The sequence below is a fragment of the Thamnophis elegans genome, chromosome 12 (assembly GCF_009769535.1).
Source record: "Thamnophis elegans isolate rThaEle1 chromosome 12, rThaEle1.pri, whole genome shotgun sequence".
NCBI classification, from domain to species: Eukaryota; Metazoa; Chordata; class Lepidosauria; order Squamata; family Colubridae; genus Thamnophis; species Thamnophis elegans.
The window spans coordinates 11482309-11495173 of NC_045552.1; the positions used below are offsets into that span (position 1 = coordinate 11482309).

General features: G+C 46.9%; 1 protein-coding gene across 1 annotated transcript in view; it reads left to right on the forward strand.

Moving 5' to 3' along the window:
* Nucleotides 1-12865, forward strand: part of KIRREL2 (kirre like nephrin family adhesion molecule 2) — a 31384-nt gene that overhangs the window by 6880 nt on the left and 11639 nt on the right. Inside the window, exons 6-10 of the mRNA XM_032228517.1 lie at nucleotides 3000-3105; nucleotides 4131-4279; nucleotides 5084-5211; nucleotides 6583-6709; nucleotides 9001-9101. Coding sequence (XP_032084408.1) covers nucleotides 3000-3105; nucleotides 4131-4279; nucleotides 5084-5211; nucleotides 6583-6709; nucleotides 9001-9101 — 611 coding nt within the window. The remainder of the gene's footprint in view (nucleotides 1-2999; nucleotides 3106-4130; nucleotides 4280-5083; nucleotides 5212-6582; nucleotides 6710-9000; nucleotides 9102-12865) is intronic.

Consider the following 12865-nt stretch of genomic DNA (forward strand, 5'->3'; position numbering starts at 1 on the left):
GATGAAGGGTGGGATGAGTTAGAGATACCTGTGCTTGGATTTGTGGCCAAGGAATGGCCCAGGTACACCACTGAGTTTGGAAGGATTCTTAATAGCAATAGCACTTAGACTTGTACACCGCTTCACGGTGCTGTACAGCCCTCTCTAAGGAGTTTACAGAGTCAGCCTCTTGTCCCCAACAATCTGGCTTCTCATTTGACCGACCTGAGAAGGATGGAAGGCTGAGTCAACCTTGAGCCTGGTGAGATTCGAACTGCCAAATTGCAGGCAGCCGGCACTCAGCAGAAGTGCTGAGAAGGCTGCAGTACTGCACTCTAGCCACTGTGCCACCGTGGCTCATAATGTAATGATTCGCTGAAGACAACTGAGCTAATCCCGAGCCACAGATGTATTTATTACATTTGTGTCCTGCCCCTTTCTCCCCCCCCCAGTAATTGCAGGAAACCTTCGCGGAGTATCGTTCTCCCTATCGCTAACCAAAGATCAAGAGTGTCAATCCAAGATGTGGACTAAGGTCAAATGAATTCCCAGATTATAATTTTCTTTGTGAAGGGGGAACATTCTTTTACCACAAGTGACCTGGAAACTCTTAAGTGAAGAAGGCGTTGAGAATGCTTAACTTTGAGAAGACACACACAAATACAATAGCATTCTTCGGATACCAGAAAGAATGCCCGAGATGTTGTCTCTCATTTCTAAAGTGCAGGACAGGAAAAAATAATAACTTGAATTATGGGATGCGCAGATTCTCTGTCTGAATGTTAGGAAAAGCTTCCGAGGTGCAAGAGCCGTTTAGTAATGGAGCCAGTGATCTGGGGGCGGAGTAGGTTGATCTTCATCGGAAGTGGTACAAGGAGAGAAGGACAGCCTGTCTGAATGCTTTAATTTGGATTCCTCTACTGAACTGTGGGGTTGGACCAGGGGTGAAATGCTACTGGTTCGGACCGGTTCACCCGAACCAGTAGTAAAAAAAATTGCTACCGGTTCAGGCAAACTGGTAGCTTCGACGATCAGCTGTGCAACATTCAGCTGTGCCACGCAATTAGAAATCGCACAGCACAGCTGATTGTCAGAACTACCGGTTTGCTTGAACCGGTAGCATTTTTTTACTACTGGTTTGGGCGATCGGCACAATGGCCACATGAAGCAAACCAGTAGCAAAGCGAACCAGTAGCAAACTTCAGGGTTCCACCACAAAATCGCAGAGGACAAAATCGCGCTCGACGAAAGTGCGCATTTGACGTCATCACAGCACGACGAAAACATCGCGCTGTTATTGAAAAATGAAAAAATAAAGCTAAAACCTTACCCTAACCCCCCAAACCTAACCGTAAACCTAACCCTAAACCTAACCCTTAACCTAACCCTAAATCTAACCCTAAACCTAACCGTTAACGTAACGCTAAACCTAACGCTAACCCTTAACCTAACGCTAAACCTAATGCTAACGCTCTAAACCTAACCCTAACCCTTAACCTAACCCTAACCCTAAACCTAAACCTAACCCTTACCTTTATGTCAATCGGCTTGCTTTAATTTTAATTTTATTTCAATTTTTAATTTTTTTTCGTCGCGCTGTGATGACGTCACATGCGCGCTTTCGTCGAGCGCAATTTTGTCCTTCGCGCTTTTGACGGGTCACGAACTTCAGAGCATTTCACCCCTGGGTTGGACCTGAAGGTTAAAAGTAATTTCTTCCAATTTTAGGATTCTGTACAATTTTATACATATGAGTTTGCCTATAGGAGCTGACCTCAGCATTCTCTTTATTAGAAGCCCTGAGCACAAAGGAACACCGGCAAACAATTAAGTTGGAGACAAATATTTAATGCAGCAGGTCCGGAAAACCAGATAGCTGATCCTTGAGAGAAGGCCAGGAAACCTAAAGCAGCGATGAATTGGGATTGTAGCTCCCTGGTTTTGGAGTAGCCTCCAAGAAGATCTAATTCTACTTAGATCAGGGGTGTCAAACTCTAGGCTCGGGGACCAGATCTGGCCCACAGGGTGCTTAGATCTGGCCTAAGGGGCCACCCTGGAAACGGGCAAAGGACCGGCCTGCGGTGCCTCTGCCAATGAAAGTGGAGCTCTGGAGGGCCGCCCATGGCCCTCCCAAGTTCTGTTTCGCTGACGGGGTTGCAAGAGGCCATTGCAGCTGAAAATGGAGCTCGGGAGCCCGTTTTCGCTGGCAGAGCGCTTGGGCCACCACATGCATCCCTGACACCTGTGACATCGAGCTGGCCATGTCCACCCTGGCCCTCAAACACAACCCTGATGCGGCCCTTAATGAAATCGAGTTTGACACCCCTGACTTAGATGGAGCAGCTAACACTCAAGACAGAGAGCAAGGGATCCAATTAGATCTGCAAAGAGGCAGTGAGGGAGCCACGTCGCTGCTGGCAGAGCTAGGCAGCACATCCCATAATAGTTTGCAGAATTGGTTTCCAAAACTTGTTTGATGAAGATTAGGGCATGAGAGAATTGTGATGCTAATGATCTTTGGGGGGCGGGGGTCACCGTATTGTATTATGTACAAAACTAGGTATATAGCTAGGTATCTACCTGCTCAACCCGAATGGGACAAGCTAGAGGTCTGGTGTGTATACCTAGTTGCTTTACAATCAACATGCTGATTAAGCATCGAGTGCAACCGGTGTCCACAACTGCTTCAGCTTCCCCTTCCACCCCCGTTTCGGGTACTTGGAGCTTGGCTTGGAAGGCGAAGGGACAGATGGGTACACTCACCATTGGGTCATCTTCAGCATTTTCCTCCTCCGAGGCCTCCCCATTGGTAAGACCCTTCGTCACCTTATTCTACAGATGTACCAATGTGTCTCTCTTATTAAATTGGAACTTTGATGAAAACTACGCCTTGAACTCTGATTTAATTCTGGATGATGTTTGGAACGCCGACAATAGCATTGTCCTATGAAAAACTGTACAATGGAAAAATAAAACAATTGGGATTTTTTTTTTCCCCGTCCCTCTTCTCCACCTTACAGATCCACCCGTCGTGATCCTGGCAGTCCAGCCACAAACTGTGCCTGAGGGTGGCAAAGTGGGTTTCCTCTGCACCGCAACGTCCAATCCTGAAGTGACAGGTTACCGGTAAGAATTAGAATACGATAAAGCTGCAGACGCTAGAGTTCAAATAGAGCAATTGTGTGGTGGCGGTGCCTCCTAATGGTCACGTGGAGGATTGCATGCTCAGTTATATACAGATGAAGTCCTTGCTTACTGACCGCAATTGGGGTCTGCACCTCTTTTATCGCTAAGCGACATAGTTGTAAAATGAAACATCAGGTGACTTCACCAGACTTAGAATCGTCAGTTCCAGCACTCCAGTCAGCAACCAACCCCCCCCCCAGTTGTTTAGCATGATGTCATGTGATTGTGACTCCTGACTTCCTACTGGCTTCCCCATTGAATTTGTCAGAAGCTGGCTGTGAAGGGCACAAATGATCATCATGGGATGGTGTAACTCGGGTGGTATTCACAAAAGTGAGTGCATGCGCCCCTCGACACAAGTGTATGGCCGTCCGCACATGCGCTTTGCTCACATGTGTGGCTTGCATTCATGCATGCAGCTTGAAAATGTGCCTAAAGAAGACAACATAGATCCGGGGCAGGGGGGGAAAGCCCACCCACAAGTTCCACTACTGGCTCAGGTGAACCGGTCCGAACCGGCTGAATACCACCTCTGGTGTAACTAATAAATGTGTGCTGGTTGCCGAGCACCGAAATCACTGAACTAACAGTTGATAAGTGAGGACTCTTTCTACTGACTGGCTGATATGTAAAAATTAGCCATGTAAGAATTAGCTATCATGGATCAGTTCAAAAGTGACATGACCGTGTTTCTCCAAAAATAAGACAGGGTCTTATTTTCTTTTGACCTCCCCAACCTCCTCACTGTCTAACTCTGCTGCTGGCGGGGCCACAACCGATGCTTTCTTGACCTCCATTCCTTTGTGGACTGAGACATTGATTGTCAGACCCTTGTCTAATCTGTGGCTCTTCCTCCTACTCCCAAGTTATTCTCACAGCCCGTTGCAGTGCCCATGACCCCAACCCAGTCTTAAGAGTATAACATGTTGAGTCAAAGTCTCCTAAGACTGTATTTCCCTTGACAGGTGGGCTAAAGGAGGTGTCCCCATCCCAGAGGCCAACGGTGACAGCTACGAAGCCACAGTTGACCAGTCTTTCTTCACAGAGCCTGTGTCCTGCGAAGTGTCCAATGCTGTGGGCAGCACCAATGTTAGCACTCTGGTGGACGTCCATTGTGAGTCGAAACTTTCAAGAAGGAATTAAGAAGGTTGGGGGTTTCAGCAAGCATTTTTTTTCTAGCATTTATGAGCCACGGTGGCGCAGTGGCTAGAGTGGAGTACTGCAGGCTACTTCTGCTCACTGCCGGCTGCCTGCAATTTGGCAGTTCGAATCTCAGCAGGCTCAAGGTTGACAGCCTTCCATCCTTCCGAGGTGGGTCAAATGAGGACCCAGATTGTTGCGGGCAAGAGGCTGACTCTGTAAACCGCTTAGAGAGGGCTGTAAAAGCACTGTGGAGCGGTATATAAGTCTTAAGTGTTATTGCTATTTCCCTGGAGACTGAACGTGTAATTTCTATAGGTAAACCAGGGATACAGAAACAATGAATGGATGGCCCATTTGGGGAGGTTGAAGTCAACACACCTTTAAAGTTGCTGAGGTTGTGAAACACTCCGAGATAGACCCGAAGGTGCTTTTTCAAGAGGCGACTGGACTTCCTTGGTTTTTTTCCTTGAAGACATTTCACTTCTCATCCAAGAAACCTCTTCAGTTCTGGGCTGAACTGAAGAACATCAGTCAGAACGGAAGAAACCTCTTGGATGAGAAGCGAAACGTTTTTCAAGGAAAAACAAGAAAGTCCAGTTGCCTCTTGAAAAAGCCCCTTTGGGACAACCATGACCTGGATGATGGAGAATCTCCATCGACACTCAGACAAAGAGATAAGAGGTTGACTATGAAGTTGGGTCCTGAGGCCTCTACCAACTTATTGGCTCATTGATGCTCAACCAACTCTTTCCTCTCTCTTTTTTTGCTCCTGTAGTTGGGCCTCACCTTGTCTCCCAGCCCAAGCCCCTGACAGTGGACATCGGCTCAGATGCCTCTTTTACCTGCACCTGGACAGGCAACCCACCTCTTACCTTGGCCTGGACAAAGAAAGGATCCACTGTGGTGAGTTGAGCTTTGACAGTCCATTTCCGTTTTCTCTACTGTTTTGATAGCGAGCACAAGCTCAACATCAGAAGGTAGAGGAGAGAAATGAGAGACTCGCGCCAAAGTTTGAACCATAGAGCCTAACGCTGGCATTAGTTCCGAGTTCCACAGCCTAAAGGGGCCTCTCCAAATTTCAGATGGTTTTTCATTTATTACAGTTACAACTTCAATAGGAAGAGTCCGGTAGCATCTTTTCTGACAAATATACTTGACTAGCCAATAATTTAGCCACTTTAAGAGGCATAGACTTCAATTCCCAGAACCCCCTGTAATTCTGGGAGTTGAAGCCCATGCATCTTTAAAGTGGCCAAGATTGTGAAACACTGATGTAGAGAAATATTTGGCAAGTGCTAACAAAGAAGGAGGCTGTGGAACAGTTGAACTTGGCGAGAGTTGTAGAGGAAGTATAACAGATCTGTGATGCCTCTTCCCATATATTAGGGCCTCCCCAAGTTGGCTCTGATTTCTATCTTTCTGATTTCTATCTTTGCAACTGGTAAACAATACCCAAACTGGGCCCACCACTAACAAAAAGGTCTCTTCCCACCAATCCCTCACTGCCTTCATAAAGGGACATTGTAGGAGAAATGCCATGTTAATCAGCAGTAGCCCCAAACTGAGAGAGGTGTGGTAACTTATCAATTTAATCAAAAGATGCCGCGCAATTGATGAAGGGAGGCTGCAACTCAGGAAAACTTACGCCTTTTAGTAAAAAGTGGAGGGTTTGATTTGATTTGATTTATTGCATTTCTATGCCGCCCTATTCCCAGAGGGACTCAGGGCGGCTTACAAACCAAAGTAAGGGGGGGAATACCAACAGGGTGGGGGGGAGATGCTATCAGGCTCCTTCCAACTCATCCCTTTCAAATGGGGATGGGCAACACGTGGCCTCTCTGTAGGGGTGAGCTGCTGAGAGTTTGCAGGGGTTCGGGAGAACCTCTAGCTAAGACTCTGTGCAATTTGGAGAGCCCCCAAATCCCACTCCTGGCTGGCCATGCCCACACGTCCCCTCCCAGGAGTCCCCACGCAGCCCGTTTTGGATGCAGGTAAGTGCAGGGCATGCGTGAAGGCTTGGGCAGGGTGAAAAACGGGCCTACTGGAAATTCAGGAAGCCGTTTCCGTTCTCCCGGAGGCTCAAGAAAAGCCTCCAGAACCTGGGGAGGACAAAAACGCCCCCCCCCCATGGTGCAGGAGGCTGACATGGCCACGCCCACCATGGCCACGCCCACCCAGCAACTGGGCAGAGAACCCCTGGCTAAAAATTTTGAAGCCCATCCCTGCTTGTTGATTAAGGAAGACACGGTCAACTGAGCCAACTTGTATTCACAGGTGCTGAGTAACGGCAACACACTGCATCTCAAGGCAGTGACCCAAGAGGACGCCGGGGTGTACGTGTGCAAAGCCATCGTGCCGCGCATTGGAGTGGCCGAGAAAGAAGTGACCCTGGCTGTGAATGGTGAGGGTTCAAGGCTCGGAAGGGCGAATCTGCCAAAGTGGGGTGGAGGGGGTAGATGGTTCAAACCATTTCCCAAATGGAGGGAGAGGGGGGAATTGCTGTGAGGAAAGAGGAGAGTTATGACTTTCCCATCCTCATTTATTCATCAGCCATCCCATTGTAGTCAAATCACGATTCTCTATCAAGTTCAATTCATTCGTTCGTTCGTTCAAGTTTATATGGGCTTCATCTCAGTGTAGATGGCTTGGCAATGAACAGCAGTCAGATTATAAGCAGCAAATCAAGCAAAAATTTAAAGTATGAATGCATATCACAAAACATCATAAAATCTAGAAATGCAAACCCCCAGGTGAGAGGGGATAAAAATGGCAACCTTGTTGATGAAGCCATCTAAGCTAGTCTCCAGTTGCCTGGGCAGCTCCGGGCCTAAGACCATATCTGGGTCTTCAGGAGCTTCTGAATGAGGAGCTAAGAGGTCTAATTTCCAATAGAAAAGAATATATGGAGCTCTCTCCTTGGTGATCTTTGAACTTGTGTCTGCAACATGCAACAATCTACAGTATTGTAAATGCACTGTGCATCTGCAATATATGCATATTCATCCACAACATTCGTATGTATATCTGTAGCAGACTGTATTTTTCAGACTATAAGACGCACCTAGCTTTTGGGGAGGAAAACAAGGGGAAGAATGCCTCTGCCTCCCAGTCGCCGACCATTCGGCACAGCCGCCACCACCCATTTTAGAACAGCTGTTTGGTGCCACACCAACCCCCTCCCTCCTCCATATTCGGAGTCTAAGACGCACAGATATTTCCATCCACTTTTGGGGGGGGGTGCATCTTATACTCGAAAAAATACATCTACAACGTTAAGCATTGTATGTACAAGATACGGTGTTAAATAGTGTTAATGAGCCACCATGTAGGGCAAGGCAGGCAAAAGCCTAGCAGAGCGCATTCATGCACACCAACTAGTAGTTAGAAGATACAATGACAACTTCTAAATCTCACAACACATAGCATATTTTCTGGAGTAGAAGACGCACCTTTTTCCCCTCAAAAAAGAGGCTGAAAATCTGGGCGTGTCTTATACACTGAATACAGCAATTTTTGCCTCCTGAAACCCCGCCCTCTTCACCAAAATGGCCATGCATAGCTTGTAGGAGGCTTTCAGAGAGCTCCTGGGGGCTGGGGAGGGCAGAAATGAGCGAAAAACAGCCTGGTTTTTGCTCAATTCCCCCCCCCCAGCCTCCAGGAGCACTCTATAAGCTTCCTAATGACCTTCTTTGACCAAAAAACGCCCCTGTTTTTTGAAAAACGGCCCATGTTTTGCTTGTTTTTCCCCCCTCCCCCCCCGGAACACTCTACAAGCCTCCTAAGGGCTATTCATACTCCCTTTTTTGAAGAAGAAAAAAAACAGGCCCGTTTTTGCAAAAAAAAGGGCCGTTTTGGGGAGGTTTGCAGAATGCAAAACTTTTTTTTTAATTTGCCTCTTCAAAACCTTGGTGCGTCTTATACTCCGAAAAATGCGGTAGCTATAGATTCAACCATAGTTTCAGCTGAGAAACTGAGCGTGCTAGACCAAATCTAGTCCAAAAATGCTAAGGAATTCGTGGAAGCTTGGCATTCATGGTGCCCACAGTGGTTAGAGTGCAGTACTGCAGGCTATTTCTGCTGATTGCCGGCTGCCTGCAATTTGGCAGTTCGAATCTCACCAGGCTCAAGGTTGACTCAGCCTTCCATCCTTCTGAGATGGGTCAAATGAGGAGCCAGATTGTTGGGGGAAATATGCTGTAAACATATAGGTTGACTCTGTAAAGCCGCTTAGAGAGGGCTGTGAAGGACTGTAAAGCGGTATATAAGTCTAAGTGCTATTGCTGTTCAGGCAAATCAGCTATCAGTATACACATAGAGATAAAGCACATTTAAACGGCATTCAAAGAAGACAATAAAAAAGCTGCCAATTAAAGGGAAAAGACCAGTTTTTTTCCCCCCAGCGGCTAACACCAGATAAGCAGAGATTAACACCATGCAAACAATCAAGCAGAAAACAATGCCTAATCAAGGAACTCCCAAGAATAAAGTCACACACACACACACCCCGCCAGCAACATTGGCAGGGCGAGCTACTGTATATAAACAGGGAGCAAAACCCCACACTCACAAGCTACTGATGATGTTGCCGACGGTAGTTTCATAATGAAATGTCTGCAACTAAGCAACCAAGCTCAGAAAACGCCGAGAACTCCCAAAACCTCTAATTTGCTCAGGTTGGGCCTTCGTTTCCAGGTCCACCCATTATCAGCGCTGAATCGAGCCAGCAGACAGCAGTGGGGGCTAAGGCCCGTCTGGAATGCTTGGTGGAAAGCGTGCCGCGGCCGGACAGGATCGTAAGTATTTCAATCTTTTAGTGAGCTTCCATTGGCCTGACGTTCGATCACACCCAGAGTACAGCATCCAGTTTTGATCCCCACACTATAAAAAAAGATGTTGAGACTCTAGAAAAAAGTACAGAGAAGAGCAGCCAGGATGATTAGGGGACTGGAAGCTAAAATATATGAAGAACGGTTGCAGGAACTGGGCATGGCTAGTCTAGTGAAGAGAAGGACCAGGGGAGACAGGATAGCAGTCTTCCAATATTTGAGGGTCTGCCACAGAGAGGAGGAGGTCAAGCTATTTTCCAAAGCACCTGTGTGCCAGACAAGGAACAATGGATGGAAACTGAACGAGGAGAGGTTCAACCTGGAAATAAGGAGAAATTTTCTGACAGTGAGAACAATCACTCTCTGAAGTTGCCTTCAGAAGTTGTGGGAGCTTCATCACTGGAAGCCTTCAAGAAGAGACTGGACAGCCATCTGTCAGAAATGGTGTAGGGTCTCCTGCTTGGGAAGAGGGGTTGGACTAGATGACCTACAAGGTCTCTTCCCACTCTGTTCACTTGTGTTAAAGAACTACCTGTATTTTGCCTTCATCAAAACCCTTTGGATCATCAACATAGTACATTTCTGCAGAAGGTGAGGGGCCAACACCAAAAAGACCCTGACACTGAGGCCAGTGTTGATTCACATCTTCGTATCGTACCAGTCTGAACCCGGTAGATTCAGATAACATGGGCAAATCTTCCACTAAGCTAGATGAAAGGACATTTTTTAGCCCCCAGGGATTTAGAAGAGGAGGGTCTATTACATATAGGCAGTGAGTTCATTTGCATGGCTGCTGCTCCAGTTAACTGCCTTGCTGAGCAGGAAAACTATGGCAACTGTTTTATTTTCTGCCCATTCATATCTTTGTCATGTGTGCTTCAGAGAGGCTCCAGGCCACTAGCAAACAATGAAGTGCTACCTTTAAAAAAAAAAAAGAAGAAGTGTAATTGATGGGTGTACAAACAGTTAAAAACAGCAAGAAGGCTGGAGTGGAATTATTAATGAAACAATAAGTCTAAAATCCAATTTCTCATCTTCCCCCAAAGCTCAGCAGGCTTAGGTTGCTAAAATACTCGGGCTTACCTGCTTGTCTCCGTGGAGACTTCTTTCAGTGTAGATGTGCAGAGATGCGCGGTCCTGTTATCGCTCTTCTCCAAAAAATCAAAGCTATGCAAGACTGTTAAATCAACCCCAGAAAAAGCTGCAGACCATAATTTGCACAGAGCAAGGCTTCATTTGAGGATGCAAACCAGCTGTCAAGGTTCCAAATAGCATCCAAAATTAAATCAGAGTCCAAGGCAAAGTATTGCTCAAAGTTCCAATTTATTAAGAGAGCCATGTTGGCACATTTGGGAAAACCCGAATCTGAAAGCTTCCCGGTTTTCTCCACCCAGTTGAAAGTTCAAGATCTTGCCCGCACATCCACAAGTCCACCACATGGTCCAATATTCCACTGCCATGCTGGCAGTTCCACCCATCCAGATCCAGTCAGGTGCAGAGGTGCAAAGAATTGAATTGAATTTCCTTTATTTGTATGCCGCCCTTTTCCCTGGGGGGACTCAGGGCGGCTCACAATTCAAAAAGGGAGGGGGGGAAAGACAAACAGTATTCCAATATGGAAACAATACAACATATTAAAAGAGAGCACAACAGTCACACAATTCGAGTGGGGTTGAAATCTTAACCCCAGGCCAGCCGGGACAGCCAGATCTTTAAAGCGGCGCGGAAGGATTGAAGGGTGGTGAGGGTCCGAATCTCCACGGGGAGTTCGTTCCAGAGGGTCGGAGCAGCCACCGAGAAGGCTCTCCTCCGGGTAGTTGCCAGTTTGCACTGGCTAGTAGATGGAATTCGGAGGAGGCCTAATCGATGTGATCGTATCGGTCTAGTGGAGGTAATTGGCAGTAGGCGGTCTCTCAAATACCCAGGCCCACTACCATGAAGGGCTTTATAGGTGATAAGTAAGTAATCCTTTGATAAGATAAAGGATGACCTTGACTTTCTAGAAAGAATGTTGTTATGGCTACATAGCATCTAACTCCGTACAATCCCCACTCCCATTTTCCCACAACAGAGCTGCTGATGCCCAATTATGGTATGAGCCACGAGTGAAAAAAGTCAGCCAAGAGGTTTAGTTTTGCGAAAAGGACTTCCAGAGGGAAGCTGCTACCTAGATGCTCTCTCTGTACACAGGGAGTCCACGGCTGAATGACTCCAATTGAGTCCGAAATGTAAAAATAAATTAAATAAAAATAGAATAGCATTCTTTACTGGCCAACTGTGATTGGACACACAAGGAATTTGTCTCTGGTGTCAGGTGTAGAGGTGGAAAGACAAAGGATGACCTTGGCTTTCTAGAAAGAATTTTGTTATGGCTACATATCATCTAACTCCGTGCAATCCCCTCCTCCCATTTTCCCACAATAGAAAATGCATAGTAGAATAATAGAAAGTGTGGCAGGCCAAAGATCTCCAAGAAAAGATGGCTGAAGACCTGACACCAGCATTGTCCAACCAGAGAGAGGGAGCCCAGGGTATCCAACTGCATCACATCAGGGACCTCTTTTATAAGCCAAATAAATGGGTTCCAGTATTGTGTTTCCTGTCTAGAATTTGCCAGCTCTGCAGAAGTTGAATATCAAAGTTATAGCTACTAAAACTCTTTTTATTTGAAAGTTAAGGAACAGAATCTTGCAAGTCTGAATGGGCCTCCTCCCATCCTCCTTCCCTTTAGCTGAAAGAGAACTAGGGAAGCATGCGAATGAGAGTAGATAAATAGGTACCACTTTGGCGGGAAAATAACAGCACTCTTTGAAGACACATTTCGCTTCTCATCCAAGAAGCTCCTTCAGCTCTGACTGGATAGTGGTGGGGAATGGAAGGATTTATATTACTTGCAGACAGCTGGTCATTTGCATCCTTTTAGAGAGTCGTTGAGGCCACTGGAAGGTTTATCTGAGTCCTCAGAGTAGTGAGTAGTGACAACCCATTCTCCACACCCACTTGCACTGCAACCCTGAGGACACAGATAAACCTCCAAGTGGCCTCAACGACTGTCTAAAACAGGGGTGTCAAACTCAATTTCATTGAGGGCCACATCAGGGTTCTGTTTGACCTCAGGGGAGCTGAGGGTGTGGCCAGCTCAACGTCACTCGTGTCGAGAGAGCCTGAGCGCTCTGCCAGCGAAAACAGACTCGCCAGCTCTGTTTTTGGCTGCGACGGCCTCCTGCAACCCTCTGACACCAAAAACGGAGCTCGGGAGAGCCTTACGCATTCCTTTTGAGCTCCGTTTTTGCTGGCAGAGGCATCCCAGGCCAGTCCTTCTCAGTTTCCAGGGCAGCCCCACAGTCCAGATCTAAGCACCCCGTGGGCTGTATCCGGCCCGCGGGCTTTGAGTTTGACACCCCTGGTTTAAAAGAATGCAAATGACCACCCGTCCGCAAGGAATATAAATCCTTCCATTCCCCACCACCATACAGTCAGAACTGAAGAAGCTTCTTGGATGAGAAGCAAAATGTCTTCAAAGAAAAAAAAACAGAAAGTCCAGTTGCTTCTTGCGGAGGGAAAATAGCACCTTTAATAACCACATCCTGGATGGCTGAGAATCTCCCCCAACGTTTAGGGAGTGAACAGTCTGAGTGCATGATCTCAACCGTCAGCATTTTCTTGCACTGCCAAGCTAAAGCAGGATGAATTTTGCAAAATCGAAAGCCAGCTGTCTGGGTATAGCTGCT